The sequence below is a fragment of the Nicotiana sylvestris genome, chromosome 11 (assembly GCF_000393655.2).
Source record: "Nicotiana sylvestris chromosome 11, ASM39365v2, whole genome shotgun sequence".
Taxonomy (NCBI): domain Eukaryota; kingdom Viridiplantae; phylum Streptophyta; class Magnoliopsida; order Solanales; family Solanaceae; genus Nicotiana; species Nicotiana sylvestris.
The window spans coordinates 114560465-114584610 of NC_091067.1; the positions used below are offsets into that span (position 1 = coordinate 114560465).

At 39.5% G+C, this 24146-nt stretch overlaps 1 protein-coding gene across 1 annotated transcript; it reads left to right on the forward strand.

Annotated features, from left to right (window-relative positions):
• The first annotated feature begins 15364 nt into the window (after positions 1 to 15364).
• LOC104228021 (uncharacterized) lies at positions 15365 to 19229 on the forward strand. The gene has a single exon (XM_009780405.2). The coding sequence runs from the start codon at positions 15935 to 15937 to the stop codon at positions 19001 to 19003; it is 3069 nt and encodes a 1022-aa protein (XP_009778707.1). The 5' UTR covers positions 15365 to 15934; the 3' UTR covers positions 19004 to 19229.
• Positions 19230 to 24146: the final 4917 nt, after the last annotated feature.

Sequence of the window (24146 nt, forward strand, 5' to 3'; positions counted from 1 at the left end):
CACTCATATAAAGGAACGGAATGGTACATCGTGCGGCACGACATCACCCTTCATGCTTTTACACTCTTCCTCACAAAATCATATACGGCATCACCCTTCATGCTTTAACACTCTCTCACCAAAACAATGCATGCATCACCCTTCGTGCTTTACACTCTTCTTTACCCAAACAACAAACACAAACAATAAGGGCAAGGAAATAAATGAATCATAATAAAATCCCGGTAAGGGAACAATATCAAAACAACAACATCCCGGCACGGGAACAATATTTAAAGCAACAACATCCCGGCAAGGGAGCAATATCATAATCCTCTTCCATTTTTCACATTTACTTCATAACTCGATTCACAATTTGAGCCAATGCTCTATAAGGTTCAATTGCCAATTAATCTTTCACAATTCACTTCACAACTTGAGCCAATGCTCCTCAATGTTCAAATATCACCATTACTTCCACAAACTTTGCCCATCAATAGAAATCATCACAAAAAGGCATGAACAATAAACAGAGTCATAATAATCATAATATAAGACTCACGAGCATACTTGACACCAATGTATAGATACTCATCACCATGCCTATACGTCATACTCAACAAATAACACATAGAAAATAGGACAAAACTCCTAATCCCCCAAGCTAAGGCTAGGCCAAACACTTACCTCGATGCCACGAAAACAATTCAAGCCTCAACTACAGCTTTACCTCTTGATTCCACCACTAACTCGCTCGTATCTAGCCACAAGTTGCTTAATTATATCAATAAATGCTAAATGAATCAATTCTAATACATGGAAATGAGTTTTCTAAAGTTTTCCCCAAAAAGCCAAAAATTGACCTCGGGCCCGCTTGGTCCAAACCCAAAATTCGGACCAAAATCCGATTACCCATTCACCCCCGAGCCCGGATATATAATTGGTTTTGGAATCCGACCTTAATTTGAGGTCTAAATCCCCAAATTTCAATATTCTTAGGTTTTACCCAAAATTTCCAATTCCACCATGAAAATCCTAGATTCTAGGATGAAATCTTGTAAAAAGAAGTTAAGGAGTAAAGAAAATGAGTTAGAAATCACTTACTAATGTTTTGGAGAAGAAAGAGTGTTTGGAAAATCGCCTCTTACGTTTTTAGGGTTTTGAAAAATAAAAAATAACTGAAAGTCCCGTTTTAATATACCCCTCTTAGACCCTCTCCGCGGACCGAAAAGGATTGAGGTCGCAGAGCTCACCGCGGAGAATATTGACTGCAGTGACATACTTTAGTATTTTGGCCATAACTTTCTCTACAGATGTCCAATTGTGGTTTCTTTACTTTACTGGAAACTAGATACAAAGGGCTAAAACCTTTATTGTTGAATCATTTCCAAATTCCTTGTAGATCAAAAGATATAGGCTCCCGAAGTCAGACCAGTGAACCTGCGGATTCTTCCTCACCGTGGACCGCATAAAATCGAGTGTAGACGCAAAGCCCCCACCGCGACAACACAAAATCCTTTGCGGACGCAAAGGCCCCTCCGTGGCAGCACAAAATCATTGCGGACTGCACTGGTGGGTTCAGCGATCTGCAACTTCTCTGAACCTGCAACAGCTATGTTTTAAGCCTAAAACATCACGGAACCTACCCGAAACTCACCCGAGCCCTCGGGACTTCAAACCAAATGTGCATACTAACTCAAAAACATCAAATGGACCTACTCGTGTGATCACATCATCAAAATAACATGTAAAACCATGAATTAAACCTCAAAACTCATCATTTTCATCAAGAACACTTAAAGTTCATAACCCTTCAACCGGAAGTCTAACTCACATCAAATAAACTCCGTTTTCCACCAAATTTCACAGTTATCATTTAAATACTATAACATGTTTGTACCGAGCTCCAGAACCAAAACACGGTCCTGATACCAATGGTTTCAAACATTAATTCTTTTTTTTCATTTCTTAGATAATTCAGCAAAACAATATCTTTCAAAAATTGATTTCCAAGGCTTGGGACCTCGGAATTCACTTCCGGGCATATGCCCAAGTCCCATATTTTACGACGGACCTTCCGGGATCGTCGAAACACGGATTTAGGTCCATTTGCTAAAAATGTTAATCAAAGTCAACCATAATCAAATTTTAACTCTAGAAATTTCTATTTCTCATATTTTCACATAGAAGGCTTTCTGAATATAGGTCCTGTGATGAACCAAAAGGTCATCACTTATTTTTCAATTGAATTCTATGTTCTGAGGCCTTAAAAACCTCTTTTAACATCACCTCGATTTGCGTGCACAGTCCGGGCGCGTAGCTGGAAAGCTTATATATGAAAATATATGAAAAATGATAAATTTTGATTATAAAGAATTAATTTGACTTCGGTCAATGTTTTGGGTAAACGGACCCGAACTCGTAATTTGACAGTCCCCGAGGGTCCGTAGGAAAATATGGGGCTTGGGCATATGCCGAGAATCGAATTCCGAGGTCCCAACCCTGAGAAATGAATTTTTAAAGAAAATTATTTTCTAAAATTGTTTAAAGGATTTGGAAATGAATTTTGATTAGAACATGTTGGTATCGGGCTCGTATTTTGGTTCTGACGCCCGATAAAAGTCTTATATATGATTGAAGATAATTCTGGAAATTTGGTAAGTAACGGAATCCGTTTGACGTGATTCGGACCTTAAATGCAAAATTTGATGTTTTAAGAAGTTTTGAAATAGTTCATTGATTTTGAGGTTTAATTCATTGTTTGAGGGGTTAATTTGACTATTTGATCGCACGAATTAGTTCATATGATATTTTTGAGTTAGTACGTATGCTTGGTTTGGAGCCCCGAGGGCTCAGGTGTGTTTCAGAAGGTTGTCGAACTCATAAAAGTTGCAGGTTTTTGCTGTTCAATGCCCAGGGATTTTTCTCTTCGCGTTCGCATGGCTACACTCGCGAACGCGTAAGGCAAATCTCCCAGGTGCCAAATTTCTTCTTCTCGAATGCGAAGCTAGTGATGCGAACGCGAGGCTAAGGGGGGATACCCTTCGCGAACGCGACTCAGCACACGCGAACGTGATGGCTTATGAGCCTGGACAGGGGAAGGGGTATTATACCTACGCGACCGCGATCGCCTGGACGCAAATGTGAGGGCTCGAGGAGTTAGTGCTCTGCGATCACGAGCCCACTTACACGAACGCGAAGGTCTCTTAGGCCTAACTCATCGCGAACGCGATGAGCATGTCGTGAACGCGAAGACCAAATTCGCCAGTTATTTTAAGTTCCAAAAAACAGAATGCATTATGGGAATTCCACCATTTTTCATAAGTTTCATCTTCTCCACACCTCTTGGGCGATTTTTGAAGAGGAACTTCACCATAGCTTCATAGGTATGTAATCCTAAGCTCGTTTTCTTCTATTTTTATCAACACCCACTAGATTTCTAGGCCTAAAACATGAGATTAAGGGTAGAAAATTAGGGATTTGGGTAGAGTTAGAGCTTTTTGATTATTTGGGAATTTGACCTCATTTTGGGGTCGGATTTCAAAACAAAATATATATTCGGGCTCGTGGGTGATCGGATTTTGGTCCGAACCTCATGTTTTGACCAAGCGGGCCCTAGGTCAATTTTTGACTTTTTGGGAAGAATGATGGGAAAGCTATAATTAAGCATTGGAATTGGATTGTTTAGTGTTTATTGATGTTATTAAGTTGATTATGTCTAGATACAATTGATTTGAAGTCAAACTCAAAAGGAAGGGCGGTGTTTGAGGCTTGAGTTGGCCGTGGAAGTTCGAGGTAAGTGTTCGGTCTAACCTTAGCTTGAGGGATTAGGAGTTGTGTCCTATTTGCTATTTGGTTCTTGTTGAGTACGACGTATAGGCATGGTGATGGGTATCTATACGTTGGTGTCGAGCATGACCGTGAGTCTTAAATTGAAATTTATTTTGTGTTCTTAAATAGTACTATGGATGCTTTAATTGATGATTCTCGATATTGAGCAAAGATTAAGTTTGTTTTCGTGGAAATTACTTATGATTGAGTATTGGTGTTAGCTGAGATGAGTAGAAGTTGGGTTAAGATTGATTATAGTTGTTTCTCCCTTGCCAGGACGTATTTACTTTTTCTATCGAATCCCTTGCCGGGATAGTTTAGCTTATTGTTGATCCCTTGCCGGGACTCTTGGTATGGTTATTACTAAAGGTATATAAATGTTATGTTGGATCGGGTTGCACGCCGCAACAATACTATATATGAAACGGGTTGCATGCCGCAATAATGTTATGTTGGATCGGGTTGCACGCTGCAATAATGTTATATTGGATCGGGTTGCATGCTGCAATAGTGATATAAATGGATCGGGTTGCACGCTGCAACAGTGTTAAATGATAGGGATCGGGTTGCGCGCCGCAATAGTGTTATTATGGTTTTGTTATAAATCTTGAATTGTTCTCACATATTTCTCTTAAGTTTCTGCTAGATTCGATATTTCCCCCGTAGCATGTACCCCTCCAGTGTTAACTGTTTATTCCTATTTATTGTCCACTGTATATTATATAACTACACAGGTTTATCTGGAGTCTGGTCATAGCCTCGTCACTACCTCGCCAGGGTTAGGCCAGGCACTTACCAGCACATGTGGTCGGTTGTGCTAATGCTACACTCTGCACTATGTGTAGATTCCGGAGCAGCTTTGGGATAGTAGTGCTTGGGGAGCCTGCCTTCAGTCCATCCAGAGATCCCGAGGTAGTCCTACAGGCGTCCGTAGGCCCGACATTCTCTTCTACTTTATCATGTACTCTGTTTTCATTAGATTTCTAGACAGATTGTATTTCTTTCAGACATTTGTTGTAGTAATCTTAGTCCGTCTATAATATTGTGACACCGGATTCTGGGTAGAGATGTGTGTTGTCATTATCGTACTGGTCTTGGTTATTATATTAGATTAAGCCTTCCGTTTGATTTCATTTATCGTTAATATCTAAATATTGGATACCTATTAATTTAGATTGTTAAAAAGGGTTAAAAATGTAAGAGTTAGAAATTTTCTATATTTAGTGGCTTGCCTAGCTTCTATGAGTATGCACCATCACGACTCCCGAGGGTGGGAAACCCGGGTTGTGACAAGTTGGTATCAGAGCTCTAGGTTACATAAGTCTCACAATTCACGGACAAGCTTAGTAGACTTTGAGAGATTGGTACAAAGATGTCTGTATTTATCCCCTAGAGGCTACAGAGTTAGGAAACATTCCACATTTATTCTTTCTTGTCGTGCGGATTGGTTTCTCAATGCTAATTGAAATTCTACTTTGTTCTTTTGCAAATGGCGAGAACACGCGCTTCCTCATCCACTGACCAGCAGCCCGAGCCCCTAGCAGCAGCTCTTATGAGGGGCAGAGGATGAGGCCAAGGCTGTGCTAGAGGCTGAGGTAGTGGCAGAGCTCATCCTAGGGCAGCAACACCCGTAACGGAGCCTCAGGTTGACTTTAATGATGAGGTTTCGGCCCTAGCAGTTCCGGTGGGCCCAGCTCAGGTCCTAGAGGGGTTTATTGATACCCAGTACTTCAGGATGCTCTGGTCTGTCTAGTGAGCCTTATGGAGAGTGTCACCCGGGCAGGCTTGCTTCCTGTAGCACCAGCCATCTCTCAGGTTGGAGGAAGAGCCTAGACTCCTGCTACTCGCACCCCGGAGCAGGTAGCTCCCTAGTTTCAGACTCCAGCAGTTCAGCCAGTTGGAGCAGTTCAGCCGGGTGTGGTAGCTCAGATCGGTGATGGAGCATCTATGTTTGTCGATGCCTTGTAAAGGTTGGATAGGTTCATCAAGCTCTTTACTACTACTTTCAGCGGTGTATCTACTAAGGATCCCCAGGATTATCTAGACAACTGTTATGAGGTTCTCAGGAACATGGGGATAGTTGAGACCAATGGGGTCGATTTTGCCACTTTTCACTTGTCTGGATCCGCCAAGATTTGATGGAGGGATTTCTGTTTGGCTAGACTAGCCAGATCGCCAGCTTTGACTTGGGAGCAGTTTACTCAGCCATTTCTGGAGAAGTTTCCCCCATCACTCAGAGAGAGGCCTATTGGAGGCAGTTTGAGCGTCTCCACCAGGGTTCCATAACTGTTACCCAGTATGAGACTAGATTCATCGACTTGGCTTGTCATGCTCTTGTTATACTTCCCACCGAGAGAGAGAGAGGGTGAGGAGGTTCATTGATGGACTTATTCAGCCGATTCGTCTTCAGATGGCTAGGAAGAGTGGGAGTGAGATTACTTTCCAGGAGGCGGCCAATGTGGCCAAGAGAGTGGAGATGGTTCTGTCGCAGGGAGGTGGTCATGGGTCGGACAAGAGGCCCCGTCATTCAGGCAGATTCAGTGGTGCCTCGTCTGGAGGCAGAGATTCGTATGGTAGAAGCCATACTCATAGGCCCTTTCAGTCAGCACTTCAGGTTTCTCATGGTGCTTCAGGTGGCCGTGGTTCTCACATACAGTATTTTGATCAGCAGCCCTACAGTGCACCACCAGCTCCTATCAGTGCATCGCCGCTCCAGAGTTTTCGGGGTGGTCATTTAGGTCGCCAGGGTCAGTCTCAGTTTCCTCAGCTGCAATATTCAGGTGGATGTTTTGAGTGTGGTGAGTATGGTCATATCAAGAGGGTTTGTCCGAGATTGGTGGGTACTCAGTCGCAGCAGCAGGGTTCCCGTGCTTTGGTTTAGGCACCAGGTGTTCCACAGACCGCCCAGCCAGCTAGATGTGGGGGTAGAGGTGCTAGAGGTGGAGGTAGAGGTGCTAGAGGTAGAGCTCCAACCGCTAGAGGTGGATGCCAGCCAACTGCAGGCCGTCCTAGAGAGGTAGTCCAGGGTAGTGGGGCCCAGCACCGATGTTATGCTCTTCCAGCCAGGCCTGAGGCTGAGGCTTCCGATGCAGTTATCACATGTATTGTTCTGGTTTGTGGTAGAGATGCTTCCATTTTATTTGATCTAGGGTCTATGTACTCCTATGTGTCATCTTATTTTGTACCGTATCTGGTCATGCCTAGTGATTCCTTGAGTGCCCCTATATATATGTCTACACCGGTGGGTGATTCTATTGTGGTAGATCGATTCCATCGCTCTTGCATAGTTGTGATTGGGGGTTTTGAGACTCGTGTAGATTTGTTGCTTCTGGACATGGTTGATTTCAATGTTATATTGGGGATGGACTGGTTATCACCTTACCACGCTATCTTGGACTGTCATGTCAAGACCGTGACCTTAGCCTTACCAGGTTTACCTCGTTTAGAGTGGAGGGGGACTCCTGGTCATTCTACCCTCAGTGTTATCTCGTATGTGAAGGCTCAGCGTATGGTCGAGAAGGGGTGTGTGGCCTATTTGGCATATGTATGTGATTCTAGTGCTGAGGTTCCTTCTATTGATTCTGTGCCCGTTGTTCGTGAGTTTCCTAAGGTTTTCCCTTCAGACCTGTCGGGTATGCCACCCGAAGGGATATTGACTTTTGCATTGATTTGGCTCCAGGCACTCAGCCCATTTCTATCCCGCCACATCGTATGGCCCCGCCTGAGTTGAAAGGGTTGAAGGAGCAATTGCAAGACTTGCTTGAGAAGGGCTTCATTAGGCCGAGTGTTTCGCCGTGGGATGCGCCAGTGTTGTTTGTTAAGAATAAGGACAGATCGATAAGAATGTGTATTGATTACTGGCAGTTGAACAAGATTACGATCAAGAATAAGTATCTATTGCCGAGGATTGATGATTTGTTTGATCAGCTTCAGGGTGCTATGGTATTTTCGAAGATTGACTTGAGATCTGGCTACCATCAGTTGAGGATTAGGGCATCCGATGTCCCTAAGACAACTTTTTGCTCGGTACGGGCATATGAGTTCTTGGTGATGTCATTCGGGTTGACAAATGCCCCAACAGCTTTTATGGATTTGATGAACCGCATGTTCAGGCCTTACTTGGATTCGTTCGTGATAGTCTTCATTGATAATATTTTGATATATTCCCGCAGCCGAGAAGAGCACGAGCAGCATCTTAGAGTGGTTCTTCAGACCTTGAGGGATAGTCAGTTATATGCTAAGTTCTCGAAGTGTGAGTTCTGGTTGAGTTCAGCTGCATTCCTGGATTATGTTGTATCAGCAGAGGGTATTCAGGTTGATCCAAAGAAGATTGATGCAGTCAAGAACTGGCCTAAACCAGCATCAACTACAGAGATTTGTAGTTTCTTGGGATTGGCAGGCTACTATCGTCGGTTCGTGGAGGGGTTCTCATCTATCGCAACCCCGATGACCAGGTTGACCCAGAAGGGTGCCCATTTCAGATGTCGGATGAGTGTGAGGTGAGCTTTCAAAAGCTTAAGACAGCTTTGACTACGACACCGGTGTTGGTTTTGCCCACAGGTTTAGGGCCTTATACAGTTTACTGTGATGCGTACTTGGTGTAGTGTTGATTCAAGATGGCAAGGTCATTGCCTATGCTTCACGACAGTTGAAGATTCATGAGAAGAACTACCCGGTTCATAATTTGGAGTTGACATCCATTGTTCACGCATTGAAGATTTGGAGACATTATCTGTATGGTGTGGCATGTGAGGTGTTCACGGATCACAAAAGTCTTCAGTATTTGTTCAAGCAAAAGGAGTTGAATTTGAGGCAGAGGAGGTGGTTGGAGTTGTTGAAGACTATGATATCAACATCTTATATCATCCGGTAAAGGCCAATGTGGTGGCCAATGCTTTGAGTAGGAAGTCAACCAGTATGGGCAATCTTGCTTATATTCCGGTCAGTGAGAGGCAACTTTCTTTGGATATTCAGACTTTGGCCAATCAGTTCGTGAAGTTGGATGTTTCTGAGCCCAGCCGTGTGTTAGCTTGCACAGTTGCTAGTTCTTCATTATTGGAGCGTATCCGTGATCGATAGTATGATGATCCCCATTTGTGTGTCCTTAGAGACACGGTGCAGCACGGAGGTGCCAAGAAGGTTACCTTAGGTGATGATGGAGTTTTGAGATTGCAGGGTCGAGTTTGTGTGCCTAATATGGATGGACTCCGAGTGTTGATTTTAGAGGAGGCCCATAGCTCCCGGTACTCTATTCATCCGGGTGTCGCGAAGATGTATCAGGATTTGCGGCGGCATTATTGGTGGCGGAGAAGAAAGAAGGATATCGTTGTATATGTGGCTCGATGTTTCAATTGTCAGTAGGTTAAGTACGAGCATCAAAGGTCCGGTGGTTTATTTCAAAGGATTGAGTTTCCCGAGTGGAAATGGGAGCGGATCACTATGGATTTCGTTGTTGAACTCCCGCAGACTCGGAGGAAGTTCGACGCAGTATGGGTCATTGTTGATAAGCTGACCAAGTCAGCGCATTTCATTCCTATGGCAGTCCCCTATTCTTCTGAGAGGTTAGCTGAGATCTATATACAGGAGATTGTTCGCCTTCATGGTGTGCCCGTGTCTATCATTTTGGACCAAGGTACGCAGTTTACCTCACGCTTCTGGAGAGCAGTTCAGTGAGAGTTGGGCACATGGGTTGAGTTGAGCACAACGTTTCATCCTCAGACGGACGGGCAGTCCGAGTGGACCATTCAGATTTTGGAGGATATGCTCCGAGCTTGTGTCATTGACTTTGGAGGCTCGTAGGATCAGTTTTTGCCTTTAACAGAGTTTGCCTACAACAACAGCTACCAGTCGAGTATCCAAATGGCTCCTTATGAGGCTTTATATGGTAGGCGATGTCGATCTCCAGTTGGATGGTTTGAGCCGAGAGAGGCTCAGTTGTTGGGTACGGATCTGGTTCAGGATGCCTTGGACAAGGTCAGGATTATTCAGGATAGGCTTCGTATAACTCAGTCCAGGCAAAAGTGTTATGCTGACCGCAAGGCTCGAGATTTGGTTTTCATGGTCGGTGAGTAGGTATTGCTTCGAGTGTCGCCTATGAAGGGCGTGATGAGATTAGGGAAGAAGGGCAAGCTTAGCCCTAGGTTCATTGGTCCGTTTGAGATTCTTGATCGAGTGGGAGAGGTGGCTTATAGACTTGCATTGCCACCGAGCTTATCAGCCGTGCATCTAGTGTTTCATGTGTCCATGCTTCGGAAGTATCACGACGATCCATCCCACGTGTTAGATTTTAGCACTGTCCAGTTGGACAAGGACTTGTCTTATGAGGAGGAGCTGGTAGCTATTCTAGACCGACGGTTCGTCAGTTGAGATTGAAGAGTTTTCCTTCTGTTCGTGTTCAGTGGAGAGGTCAGCCTGCTAAGGCATCGACCTGGGAGTCCGAGTTCGATATGCGGAGCCGTTATCCCCATCTTTTCCCCGACTCAGGTACTTCCTTCTTCTGTCCGTTCGAGGACGAACAGTTGTTTTAGAGGAGGAGAATGTGATGACACAAAAGGTCATCACTTGTTTTTAAATTGATTCTGTGTTCCGAGGCCATAAAAACCTCTTTTAGCATTACCTCGATTTACGTGTGTAGTCCGGGCGCGTAGCCGGAAAGCTTATATTTGAAAATCTGTGAAAAATAATAAGTTTTGACTATAAAATGAATTAATTTGACTTCGGTCAACGTTTTGGGTAAACGGACCCGAACCCATGATTTGACGGTCCCGGAGGGTTTGTAGGAAAATATGGGACTTGGGCATATGCCCGGAATTGAATTCTGAGGTCCCAAGCCCGAGAAATGAATTTTAAAGAAAATTATTTTCTGAAATTGTTTAAAGGATTTGAAAATGAATTTTGATTAGAATATGTTGGTATCGGGCCCGTATTTTGGTTCCGACGTCCGGTACAAGTCTTATATGTGATTTAAGATAATTCTGTGAAGGTTGGTACGAAATGGAATCTGTTTGACGTGATTCGGACCTTAAATGCAAAATTTGATATTTTAAGAAGTTTTGAAATGTTTCATTGATTTTGAGGTTTAATTTGTTGTTTGAGGGGTTAATTTGGCGATTTGATCGCACGAATAAGTTCATATGATATTTTTGATTTAGTATATATGTTTGGTTTGGAGCCCCAAGGGCTCGGGTGTATTTCAGAAGGTTTTCGAACTCATAAAAGTTGCAGGTTTTTGTTGTTCAGTGCCCACGGATTTTTCTCTTTGCGTTCGTGTGGGCACACTCGCGAAAGCGTAAGGCAAATCCCCAGGTGCCAAATTTTTTCTTCGCGAACGCGAAGCTGGTGACGCGAATGCGAGGCTAAGGGGGGATACCCTACGCGAACGCGACCCAGCACACGCGATGGCTTATGAGCCTGGGCAGGGGGAGGGGTATTATACCTACGCGAAGCGACCGCCTGGACGCGAACGCGAGGGCTCGAAGAGTTAGTGCTCCGTGATCACGAGCCCACTTACGCGAACGCGAAGGTCTCTCAGGCCTAACTCATTGCGAACGCTATGAGCTTGTCGCGAACGCGAAGATCAAATTCGCGCAGTTATTTTAAGTTCCAAAAACAGAATGCATTATGGGAATTCCACCATTTTTCATAAACTTCATCTTCTCCACACCTCTTGGGCGATTTTTGAAGAGGAACTTCACCATAACTTCATAGGTATGTAATCCTAAGCTCGTTTTCTTCCATTTTTATCAAACACCCACTAGATTTCTAGGACTAAAACATGAGATTAAAGGTAGAAAATTAGGGATTTGGGTAGAGTTAGGGCTTTTTGATTATTTGGGAATTTGACCTCGTTTTGGGGTCGAATTTCAAAACAAAATATATATTCGGGCTCGTGGGTGAATGGGTGATTGGATTTTGGTCCGAACCTCATGTTTTGACCAAGTGGGCCCATGGTCAATTTTTGACTTTTTGGGAAGAATGATGGGAAATCTATAATTAAGCATTGGAATTGGATTGTTTAGCATTTATTGATGTTATTAAGTCGATTATGTCTAGATACAACTGATTTAGAGTCAAATTCAAAAGGAAGGGCAGTGTTTGAGGCTTGAGTTGGCCGTGGAAGTTTGAGGTAAGTGTTTGGTCTAGCCTTAGCTTGAGGGATTAGGAGTTGTGTCTTATTTGCTATTTGCTTCTTGTTGAGTACGACGTATAGGCACGGTGACGAGTATCTATACGTTGGTGTCGAGCATCACTGTGAGTCTTAAATTGCAATTTATTTTGTGTTCTTAAATAGTACTATAGATGCTTAATTGATGATTCTCGATATTGAGCAAGGATTAAGTTTGTTTTCGTGGAAATTACTTATAATTGAGTATTGGTGTTAGCTGAGATGAGTAGAAGTTGGGTTATAACTGTTTCTCCCTTGCCGAGACGTATTTACTTTTTCTGTCGAATCCCTTGCCGGGATAGTGTAGCTTATTGTTGATCCCTTGCCAGGACTCTTGGTATGGTTGTTGCTAAATGTATATAAATGTTATGTTGGATCGGGTTGCACGCCGCAACAATACTATATATGGAACGGGTTGCACGCCACAACAATGTTATGTTGGATCGAGTTGCACACTGCAACAATATTATATTGGATCGGGTTGCACGCCGCTACAATGTTATATGATAGGGATCGGGTTGCGCGCTGCAACGGTGTTATTATGGTTTTGTTGTAAATCTTGAATTATTCTCTCATATTTCTCTTAAGTTTCTGCTGGATTCGATATTTCCTCCATAGCATGTACCCCTCCCATGTTAATTGTTTATTCCTGTTTATTGTCCTTTGTATATTATATAACTGCACAGGTTTATCTGGAGTCTAGTCCTAGCCTCGTCAATACCTCGTCGGGGTTAGGCCAGGCACTTACCAGCATATGGGGTCGGTTGTGCTGATGCTACACTCTGCACTATGTGCAGATTCCGGAGCAGCTTTTGGATAGTAGCGCTTGAGGAGCCTGTCTTCAGTCCAGCCAGAGATCCCGAGGTAGTCCTGCAGGTGTCCGTAGGCCCGACGTTCTCTTCTACTTTATCATGTACTCTATTTTCATTAGATTTCGAGACAGATTGTATTTCTTTCAGATATTTGTTGTAGTAATCTTAGTCCGTCCGTGATATTGTGACACCGGATTCTGGGTAGAGATGTGTGTTGTCATTATCGTACTGGTCTTGGTTATTATATTGGATTAAGTCTTCCGCTTGATTTCATTTATGGTTAATATCTAAATGTTGGATACCTGTTAATTCAGATTGTTAAAAAGGGTTAAAAATGAAAGAGTTAGAAATTTTCTATGTTTAGTGGCTTGCCTAGCTTCTACAAGTAGGCGTCATCACGACTCCCGAGAGTGGGAAACCCAGGTCGTGACAGGTCCGTACCACGCACACAATTCGAGTTGAGGTAAAAAGGAGGTTTTTAGGCCTCGAAACACTAAATTTGTTTCTAAAACAAATTAGGAACAATCTTAGTTAATTTTTTAAATATTAAGCCTTCCTACACGGAATGATTTAATAAGACATTTTGATTGTTATTATTTTGCCTTTACAAATATGTTATATTATATAATTTAAATAAGGAAGGAATCAATACATAAATTTAGTTGATTTTGAAATCCTAAATATTATAAAAATAATTAAATGACTATTTCTAAATATAAGGAAAATAATTAAATGACGATTTTATCTAGTGTGAACACTATTTTAAAAGGGTAAAAAAGGCGAATAACATTTCGCTAAGGGCCTTCGTGCTTTTAATATATATATATATATATATATATATATATATATATATATATATATATATATATATATATATATATATATATATATGGTTGCACCTCTCTTAGGCCAAGAAACATATTTATCTTTTTCTCCTTTTTTGAGTTTTTTAATCATTATTCTATCTTCATAACCTATATTTGTAATAATCTTAATAACTCTCATTTCTTTCATATCCATAACCCCAAATATTTAATATGTAAATTTATGACAATTTGTATTTATCTTTTATCCTTTATTTGTTTTAAAATTTTTATTTTTGTAATTTACACCTCTTTAACTTCCACTCTTAATAATATTCATAACTCCTATGCTTTTCATAACCCCAAATATTTAATTTAAAAATTTAAGATACCTTATGGTATTCCTCTACTTTTTTCTATATAAATTTATAACTATTGTTTCATGAGATCCCTACCCAAGGTTAAACCTTTTCATTCCATATATGAAATAGTAATGGTGTCATATTTACCGCGGTATTAGATTCATGTTTTAGTTTCGCTCGAGGAAGAAGGATCTTGAATGATGTATTGTTTGCGCGAGAAGATATCAACAACAGCTCAGGAAACTATGCACTGATACTATATTTCTTTTTCTTTTTATTTTCTTATGATTAAGGTTCCACGGAGGATGTGCATTGTATTTCTTTTTTTTTCCTTCTATTTTCTCTCTGATTTTGAGAAATGGTGTATCTATGTAATTTGCTTTAAGATCGGTGTAAGATTTACGAATCAATAGCATATTCATTCTGATGTTAATATATTTTGGATGTATACTAAAGGTCAAAACACATATAAATACATATATTGTTGAATATTTCTGAAAGGGTTTTAAGGAATATGCCAATTTGGAATACTCAACAAATAACATTGCTAAAAATAAAATTTGGTAGTTGATTTTCACTAAAGGAAGTGATAAAAGTAAGAACCATAAAAAAGAAATCATGAGGAATCTATGGCAATATGTAAGATCAGATCTTTTGTTTTTCTATTTTATTTTAAAATATATTAAACCAATCTTCAAGCGACTATGGAGGACAAGAATTGAGTTTACAAGTCTGTTAAAAGAGATGATCACATCTAAAAAGTTATCTTTTCCTTTATGAATTCGTTGTGTTTTTCAAGATAGAAACAACCAACGACCCAAGTGGGTGCAACTTCCTTTTTTTCTAATTATTGTTTCATCAAGTGCAAACTTCTTTGACTGTATTATAATTTTTTTTATCTGTATTATGATGTTACATTCTTTTTTATGTAAGGAGAAACATCCGAACAAGATTTAAAAAAAAAAAAGTAAACTTAGATATGCATATATTAATTAAATAAAGATATTTATTATTATTCTATTAAAAATAACACATATTTCTTAAAACTTCTACAACTTTTTAAAAAATCAGAGAGATAATTGATTAAGAAATATATATCAACTTTACATATAAAGATTAATCCCTTTATAGTTGTAGGGACAATTGTATCATTCCATGACAAACTTGTAATATGTATATTGTAGAGTATGAAAATTGCAATCGTAATATCATTGAAAATGCTTAATATTCATGATTTTATTTAATTTTTACAAATAAATTATATACATATTTTTAATGACTACGCTAAGCGCGGACAAATACACTAATGACATAATAATTTTCAAACATACATTAGAATGAAAAAAGATTACTACAAAACTTTATTTGAATCATAACTTGGGTAAAAGTTGGGGACTATTTTGACGCATAAAATACAAAGGCTTTGAAAATACCTGAAACATCGCCCTTTGTCAAAAGCTAACTTACCTTTGAAACCCTAATTCCTCAATTCTCACCATCGCCGACGACACCATATAACCCCTACAAATTCTACCGATTTTCAATTATTTTCCACGATTCACAAATACTGTTGCCTTTACTTTGTCATAATAATTAGACATGTTTATTGGAGCTACAGAGAATAATCACAGTATCTCTAACGCCACAACTATTATATCTCGACTTTCTCCAATCATTCACAGAAAAGAACCCAACAGAATTCCAATCTCTGCTCAAAATTTTGTCTTTTCCCAATTAGGTTTGTCTCGGTAAGTCCAATTTTTGCATTATACTTCGTTAAATTTGAAAAAAGTTGAGAGCTTTAGCTTATTTAGCTGAAATAATATCTGGGTTTTGACTAGATTTTATCAAGAGTCTAAAAAAGGGTTGGTGGAAATTAATTTATAGCTATTTGGGTGTATGATTTTTGGGTTTTCTTGGAAATTTTTTGAGGGGAAGAGTAGTGATTTATAATAGTGTTTTCATTAGCTGAGGAGATTGAAAATGGTGGATTTTGATGGTGAAAAGATCAGAAATATATGTATACTTGCTCATGTGGATCATGGCAAGACCACATTGGCTGACCATTTGATTGCTTCATCTGGTGGTGGTGTGCTTCACCCGAAGCAGGCTGGTAAGCTTAGGTTTATGGATTATTTAGATGAGGAGCAGAGGCGGGCGATTACTATGAAGAGCTCTTCGATTGGACTTAAGTATAAGGAACATTCAATTAATCTTATAGACTCTCCTGGTCATATGGATTTTTGTAGTGAAGTTTCAACTGCAGCCCGTTTGAGTGATGGCGCTTTGGTATTAGTGGATGCTGTGGAGGGTGTTCACATTCAGACCCATGCTGTTTTGCGACAGGCATGGATTGAGAAGCTTACCCCATGTCTTGTTTTGAATAAGATTGATAGGCTGATTGTTGAATTGAGATTGACTCCGCTTGAGGCATATAATCGACTGCAGAGGATTGTTCATGAGGTGAATAGTATAGTGAGTGCCTATAAGTCTGAAAAGTACTTGTCGGACGTGGATTCTCTGCTCTCTGCCCCATCAGAACTCGTGGAAGATGAAAATCCAGAGTTCATAGAGGATGACGAAGAGGACACTTTTCAACCCCAGAAGGGAAATGTTGCATTTGTCTGTGCCCTAGATGGATGGGGCTTTACTATTAGTGATTTTGCCGAGTTTTATGCTTCAAAACTGGGTGCAAGTTCGTCTGCCTTGCAGAAGGCATTATGGGGACCTCGGTATTTTAATGTCAAGACAAAGATGATTATAGGTAAAAAGGGACTTAGTAGTGGAAGTAAGGCTAGGCCCATGTTTGTGCAATTTGTTCTTGAGCCACTTTGGCAGGTTTATCAAGCTGCACTGGAAGCTGATGGGGCCAGGGAGATGCTTGAGAAAGTTATTAAGTCTTTCAATTTGTCTATACCTCCCCGTGAACTTCTAAACAAGGATCCTAAAGCTGTGCTTCAATCTGTGTTGAGTCGCTGGCTTCCACTGTCTGATACAATATTGTCTATGGTTGTTAAATACATGCCTGATCCTATATCTGCTCAGTCTTTCCGTATATCTCGGTTGCTTCCAAAGAGAGAATTCTTGGATAATGGCGCCAGCCCTGATTTGCTTTTTGAAGCGGAACTTGTGAGGAAATCTGTGGAGTCCTGTAATTCTAGCCCCGATGCACCTTGTGTTGTCTTTGTTTCTAAGATGTTTGCTATTCCATCAAAAATGCTTCCGCGCGGTGAGATGCTAGATGACAGTGGAAATGGTGACTCTGATGAATGTTTCCTTGCATTTACCCGGGTCTTTAGTGGGGTTCTTCATGCCGGACAGAAGATTTTTGTGCTCTCAGCATTGTATGATCCATTAAAGGAAGAATCACTGCGGAAGCATGTGCAGGAAGCCGAGGTGCAGTCTTTGTATTTGATGATGGGTCAAGGATTAACGCCGGTGGCATCAGCAAAGGCTGGTAATGTCATAGCTATCCGAGGGCTTGCCCAGCATATATTGAAGAGTGCGACTCTTTCATCTACATTAAATTGTTGGCCTTTATCAAGTATGGTTTTCCAAGTTTCACCCATGCTTAAAGTTGCAATTGAACCATCTGATCCTGCGGACATGGGTGCACTTATTAAAGGGTTGAGGCTTCTAAACCGAGCGGACCCTTTTGTTGAGGTTTCTGTTTCTGCCAGGGGTGAGCATGTTCTTTCTGCAGCAGGTGAGGTGCACCTCGAGAGATGCATTAAAGATTTAAAGGAGAGATTTGCAAAGATAAACTTGGAAGCCTCTCCGCCCCTTGTATCCTTCAAAGAGACTATTGAAGGTGATACCGCTAATCCCTTAGAAAACTTGAAGTTACTGGGCCGCAGCTCTGAGTTTTTGGAGAAAGCTACTCCAAATGGAAGATGTGTTGTTCGAGTGCGCGTTATGAAGCTTCCAACAGCATTGACGAAGCTGCTCGATGAAAATTGTGATCTGCTTGGGGACATCATTGGAGGTAAATCTTTGCAGGCTTGTAGAAGCTTGGAAACTCTTAGAGGTAACATTGTAGAAGACAAGAATCCAATTGAAGCACTCAAGAAACGCCTCATAGATGCTGTGGAGAGCGACTCTTCAACTGGATTTGCTGAGACGGAAGAGGACAGGATTGATAAATGTAAAAAGATGTGGCAAAAATTCTTAAAGAGGATCTGGGCGTTAGGGCCTAGACAGATGGGTCCCAACATTCTCCTTACTCCAGATGTGAAAGGAAAGAGTGACGATGTGTCTGTTCTTATAAAGGGTTCGCCTCATGTATCAGAAAAATTGGGCTTTATGGGTGACTCTGATTATAGTGGTACATCACCTGAATCATCAACCAGTGTGGATCAGACCCTCCTACGAGAAGCTGAGAATCTTGAAAGCAGTATTTTATCTGGATTCCAGTTAGCTACGGCAGCTGGCCCTTTGTGTGATGAGCCAATGTGGGGTTTGGCATTTGTTATTGAGGCCTACATATCTCCATTGGCTATGCCACCAAATGATAGTGACGCGCCGCCTGTTCCACAGCCGGAACAGTATGGGATGTTCCCTGGACAGGTTATGACTGTTGTGAAGGACGCGTGCAGGGCTGCTGTTCTCCAGAGAAAGCCGCGGCTGGTGGAAGCCATGTACTTTTGTGAGCTGAACACCCCACATGACCAGTTGGGCAACACTTACTCAGTTCTTAATCGGAGGCGTGCCCATGTGGTGAATGAAGAAATGCAGGAAGGTTCTTCCTTGTTCACTGTGCACGCGTATGTGCCAGTTGCAGAAAGTTTTGGATTTGCTGATGAGTTGAGAAGAAAGACTTCAGGAGCTGCAAGTGCGTTACTCGTTCTCAGTCACTGGGAAGCCCTTCCACAGGACCCTTTCTTTGTACCTAGGACCGAGGAGGAGAAGGAAGAATTTGGAGATGGTGCCAGTGTGCCGCACAGTATAGCAAGAAAACTCATGGATTCTGTGAGACGGAGGAAGGGTCTTCCGGTAGAGGAAAAAGTAGTACAGCATGCAACAAAGCAGAGGACTTTGGCTCGCAAGGTGTAGAAGTTTTATACAATTCAGCTTCTGTAATGCTTGGTTGTCATATTAATCCCCTTTTTCATTATTACTTAGACAAGGAAAAAGAAATAGTTAGCTCAACCAATACAAATTTTATACTGTTATTCATTAAGGAAGTTTTGTTAGGAGAACTGTAATGACACTTAAGGTTTTTGGCTAAGCTTTCTTTTGATTTCTTTTGGATGCAATAAGAAAACTTTTGTTTGAGAGATATAGACCACCAAACCGCTCTCTGTTTTCTTTTTGCTTTTCTACTTGGTTTCTTTATATTTTTCATTCTTGTCATTCGATGCTTCTCTATGCCTTTAAAGAAATCTCTTTCCGTTTCAGCTTAGCGATTTGCCCGGATGAACTGTTCAGGTCCAGTGAGTATTCTTTTTGATAACTGAGAAATTCGTCTATGGCCAATCCTTGGTCAATCACACTAGTCAAAGGGCTCGCCTCCCTCTAGTAGGAGATGATGGGTCCGCCCCTCTAGTCATTGAAACGCAGGGATGATGAGCTCACCCTCTTTAGGGATGCTTTAGACATGCAGTTTTCCGGCACTCTTAACACATTCCTGATTTCTTAGGACTTGCTCAATGGATGCTAAAGTTAGCCATTAACACGATCCATACCTGCCAAGTAAATTCACAATACAAAATACTCCGTATGGTCCACAGATTCACAAGCTTTCTCACGCAGGTAGCATCTGTTGCACATTATCTAACCCCTTCTCGTCAAATTGTTTTGAGTCAGACATGCTTCAGGAGATCCACTAGGCCACTTTTGTTGGGACTGTAGTTTTTCATATCATCTTTCAAGGCCACTTTTGTGCTTGCGCTGGTTGAACAATGTTTGAAATTGTGAAATTTATACAATATAGTTGCCCGCAAATACTAGCCGTATATATATTATAACATATATGTTTGGCTAGCAGCTGTAGTTATTTTTGGTCGGCCAAACATGTTAAAAGCATTTTAAAGTTTATATATGTAATTGAAAAAAATATGAGGATTTGCCTATAGGTCAGCTCATTGGGCGTAAATCAAAGTTGCATGATTTTAGGTCGTGATAAGAGTATTGCACTTTTTTTCTCCTTTACACAGTCAATTTGATCCTCTATATTATTTTTTCTTAACTAATTATTTAATTGCGTGATATCTCTGATGCTGCTTGCTTTTTCTTGATACCAGTGTTTCTCGACAAGGCACTTAATTAATCTTTGCTTATGACATAATTAATTAAGCAAAAATAATACAAAACGAATTAAATAAGGAGCCACCTTTTTATGACCATTCTCTTACTAGGTGGCAAATCAAAATAGCGAAATGGTAAGCTGTTTAGTTAATTACAGTAGTTTATGGAAGAGGATTAGTGTGTCTTTTAATAACAAAGACCAAAGACTACAATAATAAAGGGTTCTAGTTATAGACAATCTATTTTGACTTGGAACATTGAACACACACCATATTAAGGTGACATTTAATTATTTAACACATATCATGCGTTAGGAATTGATAAATTGTCAATTGCAGTGTACGTGTATGGCTTATAACAAGTCACAATATGTAGACTAATGAGAAAGAGCTACATTATTTTTCTACTGAATTTCCTCTTCTTGTTTAATGTTTCTTCTGAGCTACATGTTAAGATATATAAAGATAATAATGGACTTCAAAGACGTCAACTATATAAATATCACATGAATTTCCAAGTCAGAGGAGTCGATGTATGAAAATGGGTTCCTCTCCCTTAATAATTAACATGGAACACATGTGATTTGCCTAATTAATTGCACAGTTCAAATTAACAAATAGTTGATGAACCTTACACGAAATTGCTCCCTTCATAATTTATTACCGATTCATGCCTTCCATACCTCTATTGCTTGATTTTCTGTTTTTTTCTTAAAAACATTTCAGTTAATTCAATTTTTTAATAAACTCTGCAATTTGAATTTTCATATTTTTTGGCATTACATTTCACATTTGACAATTCACAACCAGAAAACTCTGAAAAATGGTCCAAGAATATTGACCAAAATCAGTCGAAAAATTGAAAAAACCGACCGATTTCAGACTGGATTTAATCCGTCGAAATAAAGCTGGTCGGTAATAAATAGCGACCGACATCGATTGCAGTTTCCGACCGATTTCGGTCAGTCAATTAAATTTTACAAACGATCAAAAAATAAAAAATTCTGCCGAAAAAAACCAACCGATGTCGGTCAATATTTTTAGTAATGTAATTAGAAAATGCACAGTTTGGAAATTGAACCAAAGTCTGTACTGTGGCAGGATAGTATTCTACCACTAGACCATTGGTACATTTTATTTTAAGACTTTGTTTTATATGTACTCTTTAATTGCATTTCAGGCGAAAATAACCGATCGATTTCGGTCAGTTTTATTAAAAAATTAAAATTACCAACCAAAATCGGTTAGTATTTTAATATTACTGACCGAAATCGGTTAGTTTTTTAAAATGAGCGACAGAAATAACCCACCGATTTCGGTCAATTTTTTGAATATTTATTTAATTTATTCTTAAAAAATAAATTTCGCAGGACGCAAAAATAGTTTTCCGCATTTTTGCGCAAAAAAAAATGACCAAAGTCTGTTAGTTTCGTAAAACAAATATTGAAAAGAAAATATTTTGAAAGTCGGTCGGTTTTTTGGCTGGTCTTTTGACCGACCGAAGTCAGTCGGTTTTGGCCGAATTTTTAGTAGTGATTTGACATCTCAACTGAAGTGTCAGCATAAGTGTTCACTAGAATATATATATATATATATATATATATATATATATATTCTTACATATCTTCAACATGTTTAATTCATATAAATAAAGAGTTAAATATCAAAATTGTATGAGGTATCAAAATCGATAAATAACATGCTGTAACTTTTTTTTTTGTTTGACTGGATGGCTTTCATAAGGAAATCTATGTCGGTAATGTTTTGGCAAGAAATTAAAGCTCAGATTTTTATATACATATATACACATTTGATAAGGTGCTCTATATTATTTCCAACAATATCAAAGTTCATTGAATTCCATTTGCCCACCGAATTTAGGATGTATAATTTATGCTCTAAGGCCTGACGTATTCAACTCGTTCATGATAAGGGATGAGAAACAATGCTACTAAGGATTGTACCGTGATGACTAGGATCTTTCTGTTCTTAATCAGAAATCATTAATTCGAGTCATAAGACTGGAAAATATTCCCAGTAAAAAGCATTTTTCCTCCTTTAATAGGCTTATGCGACGCTAATCTAATTCAAATTAGGTTGACCCCAGGCGGAGCCAGAATTTCAAGTTTATGAATTTGAAATTTTAGTCGTTTTAACTTACTGAGTTCTAAATTAATAATTTATATATATTCATGAATTTTTTTAAACAAAGACAGGATTCGAACCAAAGCTATTGGGTTCGATCGAACCCGCTTGGAATACTCTAGCTTCACCCCTGGGTTGACCAGTGAATTTCGGATACCGAATAATTATAAAAAGAGATATTCAGATCACAAAATACTCTAAAAGAATATTAGTTGTCTTCATACCAAGTACGAAATATTCCCGTACGAAAAAACAATATCATAATATTTAACTAAACAAATAACATAAAAAGGAACCCGTGAAGATAAGAGAGCCTGTAATTTCCTCTATATTGTATGAAATTTCCTCTTTATTGTATGAAATTAACATTTTATTTTAAGAAATAGTAAGAAAGAGCAATTTGTACGACACATGCCAACGATCAAACGTCGGTACTCCCAATCACATGATTTCCTAATCATTGGAGTTGAAGTACCAAAAACAGTTTTCTGTTAAATCAATTAAATAGAATTAGAAAGTTATATAGACACGTTATACCCACCCCTTATGGCAAACACCAAACATCTAACTGTCCATGAACCATACATGAAGCTGCTACGCCCATCATATCTAATTACCTATTCAATTCATTCACATCCTCCATACTTCTGCTTACATTCTTCCCCACTTATTAATAGAGGCGGAACCAAAATATTCATTGATTATTTGTGTTATACGTTCGAACTTTACTATTTATATATTTCTAGTAGATTTTTTGACACTCATACAAGATTTAAGTGAAAAGCTAAAAGGTTCGATCGAACCTGTAGCTTATATGCTACTTCCCTCCTTATGTTTGTACCTCAAGGTTTAAGTGAAAAATTAAAATGTTCGATCGAACCTGTAGCTTATATGCTATGTCCGTCCGTCCTTATATTCATACCCCTTGCCAACGAGAAGAAGAAGAAGAAACAAATTCAAGTGCCAGACATACTAAAACTAAAAGAAGTGGAAACTGGAAAATAATTAATTAAGAATTATATAATTATGTACGAAAGATGCATAAACGGAACAACGGCTGCGAGGAAAATTATGTAAGGATTCCGTGAGGCAGAATGGTGAAAAAGGTAAAAGAAACTACTACAAATAAAGATTTTAAAGATTTTAATTTAAGTTAGGCTTATAAGAACTTTCATACTTTTTACGAACTATTATTTAAATGTGAGTCAAGTATTATATTTTTCAAAATTTAAAGGGTATCTTTACAATAATCCTCCAATATAGAGAGCACCAACTAAGCACATTTTTCCTCGACAATCATAAAAGACTACATTTATCACTTCCATAACTAAAAGGCCAAAGGGTCGGTTCCTCAACTTCAGGAGGTCTTAGCGAAAATTGCCCAAATAATAAAGGATTTAAGTTTGTATTCATGACTAAGTGATCATTTTAACCTACTATAGCAGATTACTCCTTAATTTCAAGTTAACTACTATATCAAATATGTTATGACGATTTACTTATTGTTGTTAGTTAACTCAACCTGATGTGTAAAAATTTGGTACAATGTGCACTGTTGAAATTCTAGAGAGAGAATTTCTGCAAAATGCTGAAAATTATATTCTTTCTAGAGAGAGAATTTCTGCAAAATGCTGAAAATTGTATTCCCAATCTGATGTCCAAAATGTACTGTACAACTATATATAATAGTCACGTGTGTCCTCCACTAACTGCCTAACCACTAACTACTTTTGTACACGTGTAAACCAAAGAATAAGAATACATACCTAGTGACCTACAGCTGTCAATTAATGTGCTAAAACTAA